General features: G+C 42.3%; 2 protein-coding genes and 1 long non-coding RNA gene across 4 annotated transcripts; 1 reads left to right on the top strand and 2 right to left on the bottom strand.

The window, feature by feature from the left end:
• Positions 1 to 1,969: 1,969 nt before the first annotated feature.
• Positions 1,970 to 17,689, top strand: LOC125981357 (uncharacterized). Of its 2 annotated transcripts, XR_007485923.1 has the most exons (5): positions 1,970 to 5,715; positions 14,502 to 14,905; positions 15,586 to 15,667; positions 15,775 to 15,938; positions 17,423 to 17,689. It is a non-coding gene; the product is annotated as an uncharacterized lncRNA (long non-coding RNA). The 2 variants fall into 2 exon arrangements; XR_007485922.1 differs by having other exon boundaries at positions 15,775 to 17,689.
• On the bottom strand, positions 7,853 to 9,883 carry ctsl.1 (cathepsin L.1). The gene is made up of 9 exons (XM_049741363.2): positions 9,749 to 9,883; positions 9,551 to 9,655; positions 9,316 to 9,458; positions 9,051 to 9,248; positions 8,789 to 8,980; positions 8,557 to 8,722; positions 8,375 to 8,480; positions 8,181 to 8,292; positions 7,853 to 8,102 (listed from the first exon to the last, which is right to left on the bottom strand). The coding sequence occupies exons 2-8, from the start codon at positions 9,648 to 9,650 to the stop codon at positions 8,193 to 8,195; spliced, it is 1,005 nt and encodes a 334-aa protein (XP_049597320.1). The 5' UTR covers positions 9,651 to 9,655; positions 9,749 to 9,883; the 3' UTR covers positions 7,853 to 8,102; positions 8,181 to 8,192.
• On the bottom strand, positions 10,710 to 15,778 carry vgll2b (vestigial-like family member 2b). Its single transcript, XM_049741364.2, has 4 exons — positions 15,580 to 15,778; positions 14,552 to 14,933; positions 12,560 to 12,994; positions 10,710 to 12,167 (listed from the first exon to the last, which is right to left on the bottom strand). The coding sequence occupies exons 1-4, from the start codon at positions 15,664 to 15,666 to the stop codon at positions 12,124 to 12,126; spliced, it is 948 nt and encodes a 315-aa protein (XP_049597321.1). The 5' UTR covers positions 15,667 to 15,778; the 3' UTR covers positions 10,710 to 12,123.
• Positions 17,690 to 20,049: the final 2,360 nt, after the last annotated feature.

Consider the following 20,049-nt stretch of genomic DNA (forward strand, 5'->3'; position numbering starts at 1 on the left):
GAATAACATATGTGTGAAGGCCATCGCCTTCACACAATAACTAGAAAATGCAATTTCTGGAGAAATTGCGTGTGAAGGCGAAGACTTTGAATCACTTCTTGGGGAATGATGCCGAATGATGTTGAAATGAGTTGAATTTCTTGAGAAATGTGGAAAATAGAAGTGTAATACTAAATTTTTGAGAATATGGTTGAATTTCAAATTTGATTTTTGGAATTTTTGGTAAGTGGAAAGTTGTGGAATAGGCAGGCAAAGGATGAACAGTTGAATGTTGGAACGGGTTGAATCGGTTAAAAAATGTAGAAGTGAGAGCAAATGTTGAATCCCCATAGAGAATGAATGGGAATTAAAAGAAAAAGCAATTGCGCCAAAATATTTTGAAATTTGGAACAAAACGTAAAAAAACAGCTTCAGGAGGTTCACTTTTGGGGTTAAAATGTTGAAACGGGTTCAATCGGACAAAAAATGCAAAAGTTAGCGCCTAATGTAGCTATTTATGGCAGTTAATGTTGAAATAAGTTCACTTCCGGGTTGATTTGGGTCACTTCCGGTCTATTTGGGTCACTTCCGGTCTGATTAGAGGCACTTCCGGTCCAGCTGAGGTCACTTCCGGTTTATTTGGGGTCACTTCCGGTTTAAAAAGGTCACTTCCGGTTTAAAAAGGTCACTTCCGGTTTGATTTGGGGTCACTTCCGGTTTACCTGAGGTCACTTCCTGTTTACCTAAGGTCACTTCCGGTTTGATTTGGGCCACTTCCGGTTCATTCTAGGTTCATTGGGAGCACTTCAGGGTCAATCCAAGATGGCCGCCACACTGGAAGTGGGGGTCAAGGGTTGAATTTTGTAAGCATAGTGGAAGTGGGGGTGAAGGGGGTGAATATGGTAAGGATGAGGTGACCAAAGTGAATAAAGTTGGAATGGGTTGAATCGGTTGAAAAATGTAGAAATTAGAGTAGAAAAACCAAATTTTGTAGAATTTGGTTGAATTTCAAAATTGAAAATTTGGAAATTTTGGTAAGTGGGAAGGTGTGGAATAGGTAGGCAAAAGATGAACAGTTGAAAGTTGGAATGGGTTGAATCGGTTGAAAAACGTAGAAGTTAGAGTAGAAAAACGAAATTTTGGAGAATTTGGTTGAATTTCAAATTTGAAATTTTGGAATTTTTGATAGGTGAGAAGTTGTGGAATAGGCAGGCAAAAGATGAACAGTTGAAAGTTGGAATGGGTTGAATCGGTTGAAAAATGTAGAAATTAGAGTAGAAAAACGAAATTATGAAGAATTTGGTTGAATTTCAAATTTGAAAATTTGGAATTTTTTTGTAAGTGGGAAGTTGTGGAATAGGTAGGCAAAAGATGAACAGTTGGAAGTTGGAACGGGTTCAATCGGTCGAAAAATGTAGAAATTAGAGGTGAAAAACGAAATTTCGTGAAATTTTGTCGGAATTTTTAACGTGAAAACGTGAAATTTTTGAATTTGGGAATTTTGGGAATGTCGAGAATCATTCCGAATGTGGTTTGAATGTGCTGAATGAGGTGAATTTAAAAGGGGAATGACGTAAATGTGAAATGTCGAATCTGCCATTGAGAATGAATGGGGAAAAATTTGTCGTAAATTCGCGAATTTTGCGAAATCGGAAAATTTTCGGAACGAGAAAAATGGAAGCGCTCATCTCGTGAATATTTGGAATACATCAAAAGTGGAACGGAGTGAATCGGATGAACTATGTGGAAGAAGAAGCGGGACAAAAAAGTGTGGAGAATAAAATAGAAGAATAATAATAATAATAATAATAATAGAGAATGGTGTAGAATAACATATGTGTGAAGGCCATCGCCTTCACACAATAATAATAATAGAGAATGGTGTAGAATAACATATGTGTGAAGGCCATCGCCTTCACACAATAATAATAATAATAGAGAATGGTGTAGAATAACATATGTGTGAAGGCCATCGCCTTCACACAATTATTGAACAACGGGATGGATCGGTTTAAGCCGACAGAGAAAACCTCCTGCTGCTCCTCGCGGCAAATTGGCGTTGAGTATTCCGGCTGTATGGAAATTCCGCCGTACAGCAGTCAAGACCTCGGTTTATCTCCGATGCGCAACTGTGTAAGCCACCTGGGACTCTTTTACAAGCTCCCTCTTTCCCTTCTTGCGCTCACAGCTTCCTTCTTCCCACAAGCGTGACTGATGCCATTACATCGTTGGCGCAATGCAAACGAGAAAAGACAAACTATGAGCAACAATGGAAGACGGCAAACCTGGCTCTGAGATTGTTTGTAATGATGGCAGAAAAGTCCTGGAACTTTTCTGACACAATTTGCTCAATTTTCTTTTAATTACACCCCCATAATATCAAATAGCAATTTTTTAAAATTATCAAATTGCTTGACTCTTAGCAGAAAAATGCTATAATTTTACCACAAAAAGTCCTTTTGACATTCAGCTCGGAAATTGATCATTTCAAAGTTATGACGATAAATGCATAATGGGACTATCAGAGCTGTCTTGTGGTTTCAAATTGAAGTTTCTATTATGTTTCCTTGGCTCACAGACGAACAATTTAGGGATTGCAAAGTGACAAGCGAGCCGTCTGAAAAATGGAGATGAACTTTTGCACAAAAGATGTCGAGAAACAAACAGAATTGTCACGACGGGGACCGTTTGAGCGACAAAATAGAAAGAGTGACAAGCCAAGTGTGCCGGTCTGATATTCTCATTGTGTGCAGCGCCACGACGATGACAGCCTTCGTTCGAACCCTGCAAGCTCTCACACCCCCTCCCGTATCCACACAATAGCCATCTGATGACTGATTGGAGTAGGAATGAAGTGAAATGCAAAAGAATAACAAAAAAGGGCTGTTGGCGGAGAGGAAAATGGTGATGAGGAGGTGTGAAGAACACAGCTGCAATTAAGGCAGCCATTTTGTTACTGTGAATATGGTAATTTACCCCTTTTGTGTGATCGCTTGATTGGCCTTTGCAGCGCACACCGGGCTGGCCTGGAAGTTTGCGTCATCTCAGCCTGATTTACAAATAAATAAATTGGAATGTAGTATGCACACATGAATTAGTGACTTGGCTGTATTAGCAAAAAACAGAGCAGGGTTGAGAACCAACAAAATCTTTAGAAGTGCCCATAGAAATAGTTTAAATCCTAAATATAGTTCACATAAAAAGAAAAAAATGGTTTAGCTTCATCTAAAAAACTAAGTGACATGTCATAGTCACTCACGGTGGTAATTAAAATGTTGAGTAGGATTCAAGCTAGCGGAAAACTAGCTAGCACTAACCGCTAGCTAATAGCCATCCTGCTTGTTAGCAATCCTCTGCGTGCTCAATCAAGTCGGAGCAAATATGATTAAAATGAATAAGTTCCTTGCCCTGACACAGAATAATAAGCAATTTTGCTAAGCATGTAGCATGTTGCTAAGCATGTCGCGTATGCGACTTGATTGCGAGCTAAAACAGAGCCGAGGAAAAGCAGGCTATTGGACTTCAAGGAGTGACACTTAATCCACGCTTAAGCGACTTACTCAGCATTTTTCATTTCTTGTTGAGGGGGCACAAAAAGTCAGCAATTATAAAGTAATGAGGAACAAGCTAATACCTACTCAGCAGGATTGGAGCAGACACATAAATGCCAGGTGATGAAAGAATGATTGTAAAATAACGAGGCAATTCTCAGTGACTACTTATCACCGGGGGGGTGCAAAAAAAAAGAGTCTAATTCATGTTTGTATACAAGCATGAAAGATTGATTAGTAAATGTTTTGTGGCTGTTTTTGTGGTTAATGGGAATGTCCCAGAAAGTCGATTCCCAGATTTATGAGCCCGTCATTTCTTAAAGCTTCGCTTGATGGTAACAATTTGTACGGCATCTGCTATTTCTCTGGCGGCCTGTTAGCACTTACCGGCTTAGTGCCGACATTTCGCAATATGAACATTCTTCCCAACAATCTACCGTGCTAATCACAGGGCCGCTATTGTTACCATAGTAACGAGTTACATCATAAAATTCTGTTCAGGGTCCTGGCTGAGTTGGAGAAGTTTGATCATTTGAGATTTGGTTGAACTCAGGGTCATTAAATCAAACGACCAGTTTCACTTGTGAGTGATTTGTAAAAATGACAGAAGGCATTAGGACAGTGTAAGATCTTTGTGTGAAGACATGTCAAGAGGAGTTGGGCGAAGATGCTCGCTCCATCTCCATCTGGCTCCCAGAGGATGGGAGTCACGGCAGCGCCATCACGATGCACGCCCACTCCACGCGCAGTCACGAACACACTCAGACATTTGGATCTTAACTTCAAATACACTCCAAGTGCTAAACTAAAAAACTGAGCCTGATCACTACGTTGAAATGAGCCCAAAAGAGCAGTTGTTTATGGTTACCCTTAAAAACAGTACTCACTTGGGGACGAAAAAAAAACCCTAATAATCTAGCAATAGCGATCTAATTGAAAGGCTTGAAAAGCAAAGTGAGGGTATCGAGATTGCAAATGGAGGCGCGTCCGTCCCCATTCAGCGATGGCTGTTTCACCCTCCGGCTCACTAAATTAACTCTCAGTCCATTTACCAGCATTGCAGCTTAAGTCATCCAGCTTGGCCGTCGTCTTCCTCCGAATCGAGTTTCTTGTAATTACCACAAAGCTAATGCATTCTAAAGGCCTTTTAATTTGGGGCCAAAGATTTTGTTTCGGTGTACAAACAACACCTTGCGATGGTACACGACAACATACATAAATCCATCAACAAATCTATCTCCCAAATAAATGATCTGACCTGCACCGCCACCTTTATCTTCTTTTTTAATCCGCAACTTTGATTCAGGATGCCGAGCAGCGCGGTAACCCCGTCTGACATCATGTACCGAGCGCTTTGATTCTGGACGACGAGTGGGCCGCTTAGATAAACACACACAACCAGCAACCTTGAGGTGAGAGGCAATGAAGAATAAACCTTTTAGTCTTTCATGATATATTTTTTCCCTCTCAATGTTGTTGCACTAGTTCGTGTAGATGGAGAGAGAGAAAGAAATAAGCAACATCATCTGAAGACTCCTTTAATTAGGCTTTAATTGCCTTATTAGCTCCTGCTATCGATGGCAGCGGGAGGTGAGAAAATGGGTCAGGCAATGGAGGGAAGCCAAGAGGTAACAAGGTGCATGCAAGGCAAATAAGTCTGTACAAGGAGGGGTCATGTTGTTGGCCCGGTGATACAAAATACAAAGTACAGTGCTGCAAATAATAACACCCATTTTCAATACACTATCAATTGTATATGTCAATATAGGCAATAAATGTGTCTTCGACAGGAGCGGTGTTAATATATGCAATAAATGTGAGTGTCTGTTACACCAATATTTTTTTACAGCACTTCCGGGTTTTCATTGCGGGAGTTTTAAAAAATATTTTATTTTGAAAAATGACCGGATTCTCTGTTACATCCGTCTATTATTGACTCTTGACTCGTGTCAAGTTAATTGTCTCGGTCGCTTGACACTAATATTAAATGCACAAGCTATCAAAATGAGTGAAATAAATCGAATAATTTGGAAAGGCTCTGTGTGGATTCAACACAAGATACCAAAGAAGAAAAAGAAAAGTGCATTTCACAGATTTTAAATATGGAGTCACGGCCACAGGTGATTACCATGCATGGAGCCCAATTTGGTTCAACGAGGACTGCGAAACTGATTCGTCAACAAATGTAAGTGCCTTGAGATTGTCATACTTAGTGGCTAAGAAAATTGAAAATGTGCTTTTTGTTTATGAACAGTTATTCATTTATCTAGGAATGGAGTTTTGTTATATTGTGGCAAATTGTGACATATAATTTCCGCCTGCTTTCTAGTTCGGGTTGTTATTCTTGAAGACTCCAGTTTTGTTTTTATTGTAAATAATAGTAGTCGGAGTTGTTCTTACCGAGCAGCGAAACGGTTTTTCTCCAAACACTGATTGTTTTATTTAACGATAAGGCGCTTTGGGCCCGCATCAAGCACTGTTCTAGTTTTCAGCTTGCATTTTACTGACATTGATCACGCAAAGGGTGTCACACAAATAACTGGATCTTTTTATGAATAATCGGTGCCTTTTATAGTCAAAGCAATAAAATGAAGAATGAACAACAACTTTGAGATGTGAATCTCGCTGGAATCAAAGCAGAGCAAGCAACACATCACAGGACTAAAACTAACATCTGTCGTAGAGTCACGCCATTAACATAACACGCCTTTGTCCCTGCGGAGTCTTTTTTTTTTTTCTTCAAATCCATCTGTTTTTCTATACAACTCCATCGAGTGAAGCGATATTATAAAAGGAGGCAAGTAGGAGTGTGGGTTTCTCTTACAGTCTAGGTTTCTGCTCCCTCTTCATCTTCCTCCCACTACTATAGCACACTGTTTATATTTAGTGTGAAAATCAGCATGCAAGCTTTTCTCCTTTCCATGCATACTAATGTGATTGCACACCTTTGCACTGTTAAAAGCTCACCAGAGAGTGTGTTTGTACTTTGATCTGTACGTGTGTTTGTTTGGAGCTCTCATGATTCAATCCATCAGGCGGAATCGGCCCCGGCATCTCCCCGCATGTTGTTCGCCAGCGCTCGGTAGAAGCCTTTCCAGTCAATCAAGCGTGAATTCCCAACACAATGACATGCAAAATGCTTTGTCGGGGTGTAATTGTCTGATTTTTCCTCTTTTTGTTGTTTTCTCACATTGTGCCTCCTTTACTTAATAAGCGGGTGTACTGTTCATGATAAATGTATAGCTTGGATAAAGGAAGAGGATGGAGAGATCAAGCAAGGAGGGATGGGATTGATAGACGATCGATGCCACAGCGGGATTTTACTTGTTCATGCACCTGAATAGAAATGAAAAACAGCAGGGGGAAAGAATATAACCTAAAATTTGAATGCACCTGCAGTGGTACAGTTCCTCATTCCGACAAAAAATATGCCTCCAAAGTCAAAGCAAAATTTGAGCTTTTCCTCATATTTCTTCCTACAAATTGGTGATTTTCCGCTGAACTTAATCTTCATAAGTAAAGTACTGTAGATGTAGAAAGCCTTTTTTTTCACTTGATTTCTTATTGCAGTCCAGCGCGGTGACGCCAAGTCTTGTCCAGCAGAGGGCGCCATCTATTTGTCACAATTAAATTCGATTATAATGGTCGTTCAGTCTTTGATTGATTGATTGATTGATTGATTGGTTGGTTGATTGATTGATTGATTTAATAAAATCATTTATATAATCAAAGCAAAACATCTGACTTTGCACTTTAATGGAAACCAGCCGAAGATGTTAAACTGCTTTTCAGCAGTCAAGGGGCGCCATCTAGCGAGAGTAATCTTTTATTACACTAGTTGATAGAGCTTAAAATGTAGTTTTAAAATATAAATAATAATAATATGGGGTCACTGATGATCCTTCTTCAATGCCTAACAGACTACTTGTAAAATGGTGATGAGGTCAGCACTTAAGTAACTTATTTTTTTATGAATGACCCCAACTAGCTGTTTTTTTTTCATCCATGTTAAACACCCACTAAAGTGAAACTTTTTTGTCAATTTAGCCGTTTAAATTCATGGAGTGTGCCAACAGGAGAATAAATCTTATTATCATGACAACTAGGGGCAGAGTTAGCAGGAGCTACTTGTAAAGCCCACAGTGTAAGTTTGAACTTAGCCTCCTCGGTGTCATGTAGATAACAATCTTTTTCAATTCAGCACTTTGAAAAATGCGTGTTTCTATGTTCTTAACGTCATGTGATATGCACTCGAGTTTCATAACAAGTAGTAAAATGAAAAGCACTCAAACTCGATTGGCCTTGACAAATGAGATGAATCCTTTCAGGCTTTGCGGTTTTATTTGCGGAAATTTAATAGTGCATAGATGAATGATACCAGAATAAGATCTTAACCTGTACAACAAGTCAGATTATTTTATACAAATTTGAAGAGGGGTGAATTTTTGTGATGAAGGTCTTGCAATCAGTTTGATATTTGAAAATTTAAAAAAAGGTCAGCATATACAAAGTACAAGTTTATCAAATCAAATATTGTCTGTCATCATTTTTTTCTTCTCCTCTGGCTCCTCCCTGAGAATCCCAAAAAACAAAACATTATTAATGACAAATTGTAATCGCTTGTGAGTATTTTTTATTTATTTTTTTTACCTCCAAACGTGTTCACACTAAGGGGTAGCTTGCTGCAGTCACGATTCCACACTGGTTGCGTTTGTTCCTACTCATCATGATGTAGCCCTTGTCTCCCCACTTTAGACCCCAGCTAGAAAAATTTAGCCATTAACAATGTAAATAAACTACATACACGAGGCCTTGGATAACAATAACATTGTCAAGTAGTATACCTGTTCTTGACCAGCCAGTAGTCTTGTCCGTTGTCCGTGCCGTAACCCACAGCCAGAACTCCGTGGTCCAAATCAGAGCTGCTGCACTCTGGTTCATCGTAGACCCCTGTCAGCATTTGCAAAAAGAGTCTCAGATCGAAGTATTTTGTGCATATCACTGGGAGCCCATTAATGTCCGTCACCTGATTCATAAAGCTGGAAGGAGACATGCGAAGCATCAATGGCAACCGACACGGGTCCGACCGTAGCCACTGCCTCCTTCAGGGCGCGTTCGTCGCCTTTTTTCACGTCGACGTATCCCGTGCAGGTGGCACCGATGTTGGCTGGGTCGTAGCGGCATTTTCCATCCTATTTTGATGAGGGGACAAAAGACACTGATGCTTAAAAATTTTGACCTAAAGGCTTACAGCTTACCTCAGCCTCGTAAGGATAAGACTCTTCTGTGTCGATTCCCCCGTTTTCCTGGATGTACTGAAAGGCGTCATCCATGAGGCCTCCCATGCAGCCCATGTTGCCAAAGTCACTAGAGCAGTCCACCAACTGCTGCTCGCTCAAAGACACCAACTTGCCCGTTTTTCTGAAGGTCTGACCCTCCAAAGATCCCGTCTGAACAAAGAGGCAGGAATAATTTTAATCGTCAGAAGGCAATCTGGGAGGCGACTGACATTTTACGTACTGTGCTGAACGCCCAACAAGAGCCGCACTGCTTCTGATCCTTGACATCAGTGACGTATCCCTTGTCTCTCCAGTCCACGGTGTGTGGCAGGTCAGCTTCGTGGAACGACGGCAGGAAGGTGGAACCCTTCCGAGGGATAGAAGTGTTGAAGTGCAGCAGGCAGCCCTTGGAAACCAACTGCCTGTACTCTTTGTTTTCCTGATTGGGAAAAAAACGTATTAGTCGTAAGAATTTGCATTTGAAGCGGATAAGGAGTTTCCCTAACCAGATCCGCGAAGAAGGTCATGCCGAGGCGGTAGGACTTGATGCCCTCTTCGGCTAGCATGTTGTGCATGAGGACCAGTTTGCGATTGTTTAGCCAGATGTCCTTGCGTTCAGATTCTTTTGATGGAGAACTGTAGGACTTCCCTGCCAATCAGAAGAAGAGTTACCGTCATCGATTTGGATTCTGTTCATATTTAGGTAGCTGGATGCTATGTAAAGACAAATGAATGCCTCACCAAACTTCAGCTTCCATGCGTGGAACTCTAGATCCTCCAGGGAGATGCTCGCACAGCTGGCCACAGCCAGAAAGGCAGCAGAAAGCAGAAGCAGCTTCATCTTGTCTGACATGAAATGAAAATTAAGTTGCTGTAGTAAAGGACGATGTTAGGTCAAGGGTCACCTGCCAGTATGTGCGCGTTTTTGGAGCTGCTTACCTGCCTCGGTGTGTGTGCTTGTGTCGATAACTGCAGCGTAACCAGGAAATTAGGCATCAGGACATTTTCTTATATAGCTCACTTTTTATATGATCTGCGGTGTGTCCCGTCAGGTGGCTGTCAGCAGCCTATAAAAATCAATCATTGAAATGGGGAAATGAAACATGACTGGTCATTGTGACGCAATTCTTTTGGGAATCTAGAGTAGATTATTAGAAAGTCAGCAGATATTTCGGTCATTACAGTGAACTATGACTCCAAACTGGGTTTTTTTTTTTTTTTTTTCCACTTTCAGTTTTGGCAAATCCGGTTGACATTTCAATTTACTAAGGCATGCCGAGTAAAACAAGAAAAGCCAGTCTGCATTAGAGTTTATATTTAAATCTGTTAATAGTTTATTTTATAGTGTAGTTTATATTTATATCTGTGTGGGAAAGGTAGATGGACTGTTGAATTGGGTCAAGTACAACACTGTAGCTCTTGTTGTTTTGCTAAAAAAAAAAAAACATTTACCGTAAACTGTTATGAGCAATGTAGAAAGTTGCAGGATTCCGACACTTCCCCATCATTCTCTCAGTAGTGTACCTTTTTCTTTTCCCTTTTTTTTTTCTACTTCTCACTTGCACATGACAGTCATGAGAACTGGTTTGCTATTGTGAAAATGAAACATTAACTTTGTGGGAGTCAAGTTGCAAGGTTGTGATAATTATGCAGTCCTTCTGCCCAGAATTGAAACCCACAAATTAAACCGGATTTGTCGTGTTTTCTTACCTTCTAAGTTATAGAAATCGTGTTGTTTCTCAAATATTTCTTTTTATTATTTTGATTGTATTGTATCCCGCAGTGTCATCATTGCAATGTTACAAATTGATCAACAGAGGGCAGCATTTCACCTTTAGTGTAGTTGCACTGAAACCCATTCAATATTGGTTGAATTTGCAAAGCAATCTCAATCAAAATATTTATTATACTTCTTTAATTTTCCTCTGGATTGCGTAATAAACATAATTGTTATGAATGCTATGTTGTGTTTATGATTAAAACGTGATAATAATTATGTCCGCATAGCAACAGCAAAATACATCCCAGCAAATCCGGTGTGTAATGTACAAACCTCAAGTCAAGTGTAATAAGGCACTATAAATGCTTGGACCCGAGATGACTAACTCATTTAATTTCATTACCGTATGTATTTGCTCAGCTTAGAGCCAATCACATAGTTGGCTGCGTCCAAACGCATGCTTGCGAGCAGGGTAGGATTCACACATAGCAGCCGCTAAATTGTGACAGTGGCCCAGACGGGCATAATCTGATTATCGGATCAATAACACAACAACATTGGGCACATAGCTGGCATGCTAGGCGTCGTCTCCGGTTCCGCATAGTTGGCATTCGGTGCTCGTTGCCACTTTATAGGTGACAAAGTGTGAATGCGAACAGGAATTCAAAATGGAGACAGGAGGCCAGCTTCATCGCATCTACGTTTCTTTGTTGGGATTGCGACAAAAGATTTCCAAGCACAATTTAGGCAACAATTGTTTGAAGTGACAATTTTTATGCTCAAACATTAACTTGAAGTTGGGGGGGTGCACATTTTTGTTAGTCTATTTTTTTAAAAATTGAAGGATGATCATCGAAAGTTCTCAATTTGACCAATGACTTATTTTACTGCTTTACCATAAAAATATTTATTGACATCACAATCTTTTTGGACACAAAATAAATGGAGAAAGAAATAACACGCACAAAAGAAAAGAAAGGCTCCTGATTGAAACAAGGGAGGATTAAATGCGACAAATCCAAAGAACACATAAAAAAAATTGTGACCTCTCCCTTAAATGATCACAATGGCCACAAAAAAATCCTGCGTCGTCACTTATGTGACATCTCTTTGGAAAAAAAACAAGAAACCCAACCACAATCTTAGCAGAAGCACTGGCCTATATCGCAAACAAATCACCAATAAATAGAAACACCATCTCGTCAGTAACAAAGTAAAAATCCCCATCAAATGAAATTCTGGCGAATGGCAAACCAAAAGCTTGAAATGGAGATAACCAGGCACATTGGAACGACCCCCCCCCCACCCACAAGTCCATCCCTTGATCAACGAAAGTCTGTTTTTCTGGGTCCAACATGGCGTCTCCCTATGCCAGGGTCTGCCTCCGGAGAGGGACATGGCGAAGGCGGTCCAGATTATACGTTATCTCCATGGTGCACTCGCATCCACCAGGAGCCAGGCTGTCAGGGGAGGCCAGTTGTGTGTGTTTGTGTGTGTGTGTGTGTGTGTGCATGGGATAAAGGGGACACACTTGTTCAATAGCGGAGAAGGTCCAGGGACTAATTGGCTGTGGTCAATGTGAATGTGGGCTTCGTTAGAACCAGTAGAGCTCCTTGCCTTTCTTGTGTTGCTGCAGGCCTGAGAAAGCATAATAGTGATTAGGAGCATGTCGGGAAAAAAACGAGCGCCCGTTGTCATGGAACCTATTTCAGCCGAACGTGCTTTTTAACAAGTATTGACTGGTGCATTCGCTAGGATTGCGATCGTTTTTGATTTTCTTTCAAAGGGAAAAATCTAAAATATATATATTTTTTAAAAATTTGTGAATTCATGGGTTACAATTGTGCAGTGGCAGTTTGAGTTGTATTACAACCCATCACCACTAGATGGCAGAAATATCTTACATAAAGTGTTATGTTGCCCTATACAATGCGAGTACACCTGACATTTTTTAATGGATTTGGAATGAAATGCAGAAAAATTCAGTTTCATACCTCAATAATAGTAAAATTATAATTATTTTCATTTACCTGCATCCATGTTGAGGGCCAGTGTCTGCCCGACGTCCCCCGGAGGTAGCAGGCCGGGCCAAGTGGCCGTGGGCTCTAGCTTGCTTACTTCATAGTGGCTCGGCAAGGTGGGCAAGTGGGCCGGCCGAACAGTGGGCATGAGCAGGGGCCCGTAGTGGGGCTCCAAAGTGGAAGGCGAGTACAGTTCGTGGAGAGGCCTTGGAGGCCCGTAAGCCTGAGCCTGGGTGTAGCCCCAGCTCTCCGCCGGGTGAGGGTGGGGGTGAGCGTGCGGGTGAGAGTGCGGGTGGGCTAGGCCCGGGTGTAGCCCCGACGCGTAGGGGTCCATGGAATAGGAAGGAGCCGCCGTCTCGCAGTGTGCACGGCTTTGAGGTGACGAGTAGTTACTGTCCCAGAAGGATGGAGGGAAACTCCGTCGGCTGCTCGGTGAAGGCGTATCTGATGGAGAGGGTGTCAATTAGATGGACATCCAGCACTTGCATAAATGTCACTTAATTTGATCATAAATTGCAACCCATGGAAAAAGCGCTTCTGTTTGAACAAAAAATAGCCGTGTACCAAATTGAACTGTAGCCTGGTGGAAACGAGGCTTAAAAAGAGAAGCGGGTGCGTGGCGAATTGTAGATGGCAGTCACATGACGGCTTAGCCCTCTTGCCCAGATATCTTCCCCATTGGATCATACTGTCACACTGCGCTAGCTCCAACAAGACACAGAAATAAACACAAGCACATGTAGCTTGCGAGGGCGCCTATATCCCAGAGCGCCATCTATATAAGGCAGACGGCGTGACCTAGAGGCAGCCCCGAGAGTCTTAAATCACCGTCCACGGTGACATCTCGCACTATCATGTCAACTCGGTCCTCATGAAGGTCTTAAAAGACACTCAAGCGCGCACAACAGTGACCCTATGCGAGCGCCGGCTGCCCCTCTCTTCAGTGCCCTGCACCCCCACCTGTTGTTTTTTTTTTGCGCCCTCTCACCCCTCCTCGTCCTGCTCCTCCTCGCCCTTGACAGAATGTTAGCGGGCCGTTATACGTTTTTAGCAGTAGACTTTTATATTTAGATATTCCTCTGGAAAAGAGATACGGCGTGGCACTGCGAGGGGTAGTGTCCGATCACATGGCGTATAAATCTGACCGGCCATTGTGGGGGGGCGAGGGGGGGGTGATGTCTTTGAAGGAGGATACGCCCGCCGCGGGGCTGTGTGCTGATCGCCGTGGACAAACTTAGCATGTGTTGTGAGGCAGGACGTGCGTTGTACTGACATGACGCGTCACAAAAGTGTTGTCCGAAAGGCCGCGTGCAGGTGGGCTGACTAGTGATGCAATGGCGAGTGAGATTTTAAAAATCATTTGGATGTTTTAAAGGTGTGGCGGCACCTTGAGACGCGAGGGAAGCATTTTTCATCATTTTTAGCCAGGAAAAAAAAATTAATATAATATATATAATAAAAAAATATAATATAAAATATACGTAAATATAATATCAAATATATATATATATATATATATATATATATATATATAATATAAAATATATAGGTTTGAGGATGGCAACTGTTTGACTCTGGAACTTTCTTCGAGGGAAAAATAATTCAACTCTCCAGCTGTGATCAGTCTTGACTTTCCACCATGTTACCCTGAGGCCACCCTTGAATTTACACAGCTCGCGTGAACCTCATTACCTCTGACCTCTCATACTGAGAATATTTCAAAATAACACCTGTCTGATGCTCATCCTGTGTGGTCCAAAAAGATGCCATGGAGGCGAATCTGCCACCTTTCAAATGTAGCATCTATGAAGCTACTAGGTCATATTGACATTATGCGTGAAGACAAAGTGAGGTCAGAAAGACCGTATCCAGAGTGACCAGCATAAAATAGTCTTTAATATGCCTCAAAAATGTGAATCGACATAAGAATCTACTATCTATGAATTTACAGGAACTGGAATTGACCTGTAAAGGGTCATATAATCCAAACGTCCACCATACCTGGAGTACCGGCGACCTGTTGCTCCGCAGCGCGCCGCTTTCCCTCACCGTCCATATAGGAGCTGAGAGCTCGAGAGAAGTGCTCGTCCACCACGCTGCTGATGTCCCCCTGGTAGTAAGTGAAAAGCACGCAACGGGAATTGAGGTACTCAGCGTCGGGGCCATCCTGCTTGTTCTTAGGACCCTCGTCGGGCCGCGGGGCCGCCGACGTGTAAGAGGAAGATGAGGAGGAAGAGGAAGAAGAAGAAGATGAGGCGGCCGAAGACGACGAGGTCGGCGGTCCGCCGACGCTGCCCTGAACGGCGGACATTCCCTCGGGACGTCTGGGAGTGTCCATAAAATCCCGGCACGGAGGTGAGGTGCTACTCACACCACTGGGAGTCTGACAACAATGAGAAGAGATGGGACAGGTGTCATAGATATCCATTTCCAGATTTATAGACCAACTGTGTGTTGTAAAGTCGGACACTGGATTTTGAACGTTAGCTATCAATTTCACTTTGCAGTTTGCGAGACAAAATGTGCATTTTGTGTCACATCAAAATACAGCGAAAAAAAATCTGAATTTTTTTGCTTTGAAATGTTTGCGTGCGTCGCTCAAATCACTTCTACGTAGAGTTTATGGAGATCTAGGTGCTACTTGCTTACGCCGCCGCACCAGCTAGTAATTAACGAGCTTCCGCTGGCTACTAGTGAGGCTAAACACCAGGCATATATATAAATATATATATTAAATATAATTTATATGAGCGTAGAGGTATGCACAAAGCCTTACATATAGATATTTTTTTCATATTTAATATTACCTCCAAAGTATATTTATGCAACTAACATTTTTGCAACCTGCAAAGCAATACTTGGAACTTGAAAAGTGTGGAGGATGTACTTTTTTTTTTTTTTATCCACACTACAATCCAGGCTGAGAATACAATTGAGATAACACATTCATTCATTCATTTTCTGGACAGTTCATCCCTTTTGTATACTAATAATAATAATTATGATAATGAAATGATTTTTTTTTCTACCTGTAGGGTGTTGATGAAAGCAGGAGCGCTGGTTGCGTACGAGGCGTAATGTCCATAGGCTGGGTACATAACATCCAAACAGCTCATGGTAAACCAACGCAGTCTTCTTCACTCTTCTGCTGAATACCACTTTTCCCAGAAAGACGGCGACAACATTCCACTTTGCCTGCGTTGTGTGTGTCTGTGTGTGTGCAGGCTGGAGAGGCAACCCGAGAAGACGGCGGCGGAGCAGAGAGCGGCAGCCTGAATGGACATGCGGTCGCCGCCGCTCAAGGAGCACACTTAAGTGTGCGCAAATGCGTGCGGGTGTGCACGGGCGCCACAACAGCTGCGGCGGCAAAATGTGTTGGGCGCTGAGGGTAAGTAGGACTGTCCTGTACATCTCTGAGCCAACTCCTCCCACTTTGCGGACCACCAACCAAACACCAACACTGATCCCATTGCATTCCGAATACCTTCTGTTCATTTTGAAAATGGACTGGAATGCCAAGTGTGTAAATTACACTATTGTGTCACTCCATTTTTTTTTTGAATGAGAGAGACAAGTTTTTTTTTTTTTTTTAATATGCACCGATTCCAAAGGTGCCCTCGTTTTTTCTCTCAACACATCAGGTTTTCATAAAATATGTAATCTAGTAATATATTGAGTATTTGGGAATTATTTTAAATTCACAACAGGTAACATTCTTTTCAGAAATGTCGTAGCTATTATAGGTCAAACTTAAAAACAAAAAATGATAATAATAAAAAAAAAACATGCTAGAAAAAAATATAAAGATGTTTTTTTTTTAAATCAGTCTGAAAGCTCTGATTGAAAAATTTCTTGTATATTTAAATGACTGAAAAAAAAAACTAATCAGAAAGGACAGCTGCTATTTTACATTATTTAATCAAACGATTCATCTTAGCTGCTCACTAGTCAATTACTCATCACTCAATGAGCTGCTGATTGTGTGGATCAAGCGCTTTATTTCCCTTTGTGTTGTGTGGCCAGCCAAAAGTGTATCCATGCTCTTAAAACAGCCATTGGTTGCCAAGTAAACCTTTGAGCCATCTCAAGTATTTAGTGTGCTCACAGAACCACACGTAGGTGTCAACCATAGGTTGCATACACTGCTCGTACTGTACCAACATGGAGGAGAAAGTCAGCTAGTGCTTCAATTATTACCAATTAGTAGTCGTATGGCTCCATGGCATATTTTGCACATGAATTAAAAATGTATTGCTCAATTATGAAAATCCTCATGTGAAGAAAACAAGTTGCAGTTTTTCTTTTTTAATTAGAAAAGGCAGCTTTATTGGTAGCCCAACTACTCTTGTTTTAACTGCTATTTGGCCACGCCAGTCTATTTGACGGGCACTTCGGAATGCCCTGGAGGACAGTGCGCAGAATGTGCAGAATTCCATGGACGAGTGTCAAATGAGGTGGAATGTCTCTGATGTATGCCAGTGGACAAGCTTCCTTGGGAAGTTACGTCGTCCCCCTCCTGCTCGCGTCCTCCGCGCCGCAGAACATGACCAACATCCCGCTATGCCGGCGACGTGCATTGTATGAATAGCTGGCGGCGGGTTGTCACCGCGCTAAGGCAGCGGGACGAGCTCCCGAGAGCAATCGTGCAGTTGAATACTGTTTTGCTGTGCAGCTTAGCTTTGCCCGCTTTAGCGTGATGTGAGAGAATAGCGTCAAATTCAGAGGGAGTGATGCAATGCTAAAGCGTTCAGTCTTGCAGCAGCGTGATCAACAGCTGCAGCTGACGGAAGGCAAGAGATGCCACTAATAGTATTCATGGCGAGGGGCGGACTTTTCACTGCCACTTTCTGACCTCGTTCTTCTTACCAGCAGAATCATGTCTGGACCAGAAGGCCCGGTTGAACAGTGGATGCCAAAAAAATCTAAACAATCCAAAATGGTTGCTTGTTCTCATACTGTCTAAGCCACGCCCATAACTTTGCCTAGGTCATGTGACAATGAATTCAACTAGATAGTGTGCCAAGAGTGCCACAAATATGGAAGGCAGGTAGAAAGGTCACATTGATATATTGGTCCAAATATGTATGACAAAAAGGCCTAATCAAATGTCAAATAAAAATTATTAAACCAATTAAAACATTTTTACTCTTAAATGATCTTTGCATGCCGTTTTCTGCTTAATTGTTGTGAGGTAATTTGATCATCTGTTATATCAGAATACTATGTTCAATAATTTGGCTGAGAGTGTGTTCGCTTGCTTTTGCGTGTGTCTACATTTACACGTATATGCCGAAAATAAACAGAGGTTACATCACTCCCTGTGACCCATCCAGACCCCGCCCCTCGTAAAAGTAGTTTGAACGAACAAACGCTCCCATTGGCTGACGGATCGCAGGCTAGCTGACACATTAACGGCAACCCGGTTTTATTTAGAACTTCATTACGACATCGCTGTTAATAGTTTATACTAGAAATACTGTGTATAATGCAGAGACTTTATAAGCATTATAAGAATACTGCAAATCCAAAGTAAAAATAAGATTAATGGCGAGTGCAGAGACCCAAACTCGAAACCGACCAGCCGAGCCCCTGAAACAACAAGGCCTTTATTAAGGTCTCAGTCTGGCTTAGTCTCAAGGGGGTCAGACCTTGGGATTCCACTGCTGTGTGAGTGTGTGTGTGTGTATATATGTCCAAGACAGAGATGTACAGCTGCGCGCTTCCACACAAACTCTTTTCAGCTGCTCAAAATCATCTCCGCAGTGTCATCGGAAACATGCGCGCACACACACACATGCAGGGCCACCACATATGGACAGGTCTGGCCTCTCTCATGGCCGTACACAAATGTTGGTAATAAATCCTCGGTGATGTGCAAGTGTGTGGGTATTTTCTTCCCAAGACAACTTCCCCATTGTGCACATTGGGAAGCTTCAGTAAAGAAGTATGTCGCGTTCAGGGCAATATGGATAAAGCAGCAATAATTATAATAGAAGGTCGAAGGAGTGTCCATAAAATATCTTGCAAAATTACTGCAAAAGAACCGTAACAGAAGATCCGCTGTGTCTTTCACATTGAAACAGGATATTGACAGAACGGCCTGACACAAACTGTCCTGGTTACTTCCAACACCACGGTGTATGCTAACTCTCCCCCAAAGTTAGCTAGCTGCTATATATTTGTCACTTGTTTTATGTCTGCCTGACATATAATTTATGAAAAATGTCCTGGTTACTTCCAACACAAAGAGAAGAAGTGATTAACCGGTCCAGGATTTATGCTAACTCGCCCAAAGTTAGCTAGCTGCTATATGCTTGTCACTTGTTATCACAGGGAGTTTTATGTCTGCACTTAGACGTCTTCTACCAAACATCCAATTAGACAGCTTAAGTGAAATTCCGTTAGCTTAAGAAGCTAATTAGACAATAATGCAGTAAGGATTTTCTAGCGAGCTTTGTGAGGAAAAGGATTCAAGCGATGCTAAACACACCGATGAGACTCCCAGTTAAATAGCCTGAACGCTTGCAGTTTATTGAAGGCTAACACTTTGAAACGGACAGAATGTGAATTAACAGCATCGTCGGGGAGGCTGACAAGTGCCACATTCCTGACATCCCCTTACTGAAAGTGTCCCGCCGCCAAAGCGGAGATGGGTCACTCCAGTTATGCACGCACACAATCGCAAATTCACACAAACGCACACCAGGATATCATGGCTACACGGGCCCAGGGGGAAAATTATTCAGGCGCATGGACAACATGCACCGAAAGAGCAACTGAGACATGCGGAATTGTCGCCCTTCTGCCTGACATTTGCGCACCGTGTGCCGCGGGATCGAAGGTGGGGGTTGACGGAGGGTGAAATCACGAATTCGGCATGTCACATGGTCAAAGAGGCAAGATTTACGACAGATCGGGTTCCGCATGGGCAGCATGGTGTTGTGGCCTCAGAATGCTCGGTATGGAAGTGAGATCAGACTCCGGCTTTAGTTTGCACGCGCTCTCTGGCAACTGGCTGAGGATGCGAGTGGCCAAAGCGCTCTGACCCCTCCGTTCAATCCAATCGCCGGTGGGCAGATGTAGCGAAAACAGCACAACTGTACAAAAAATGACGACAATTCTCGGTAAAAATAACGCAGATGCATGGAGACTGGTTGAAAACTAGTGCGAGCTCCTTACACACTACATGACAGTTCAGCCACGTCGTTCAACATGCCAATGATGAATCCCATGACTAATTGGGCCACGCTGTCTATTAGAGCTGACGATGCTATGCAAGTATGAATGTAAAATATATATATATGATTTATTTGGTTCTTCATAGCTATGATTTGCTCATGGGTGACATCATGGAGCCCTACAGTTATTTTTATTGGCCGGGACTCTTCTGCGGGCCACGCCACCTGTCCCGCTCCGTGGCGGGCAGCTGCCCTCTAGAGAGAGAGGACAAGTCAAGCACTCAAAAATGATTGAGAGTTGAAAGGATGAATATGATCCAT

Source organism: Syngnathus scovelli, chromosome 14 (genome assembly GCF_024217435.2).
Source record: "Syngnathus scovelli strain Florida chromosome 14, RoL_Ssco_1.2, whole genome shotgun sequence".
In the NCBI taxonomy this organism is placed as follows: Eukaryota; Metazoa; Chordata; class Actinopteri; order Syngnathiformes; family Syngnathidae; genus Syngnathus; species Syngnathus scovelli.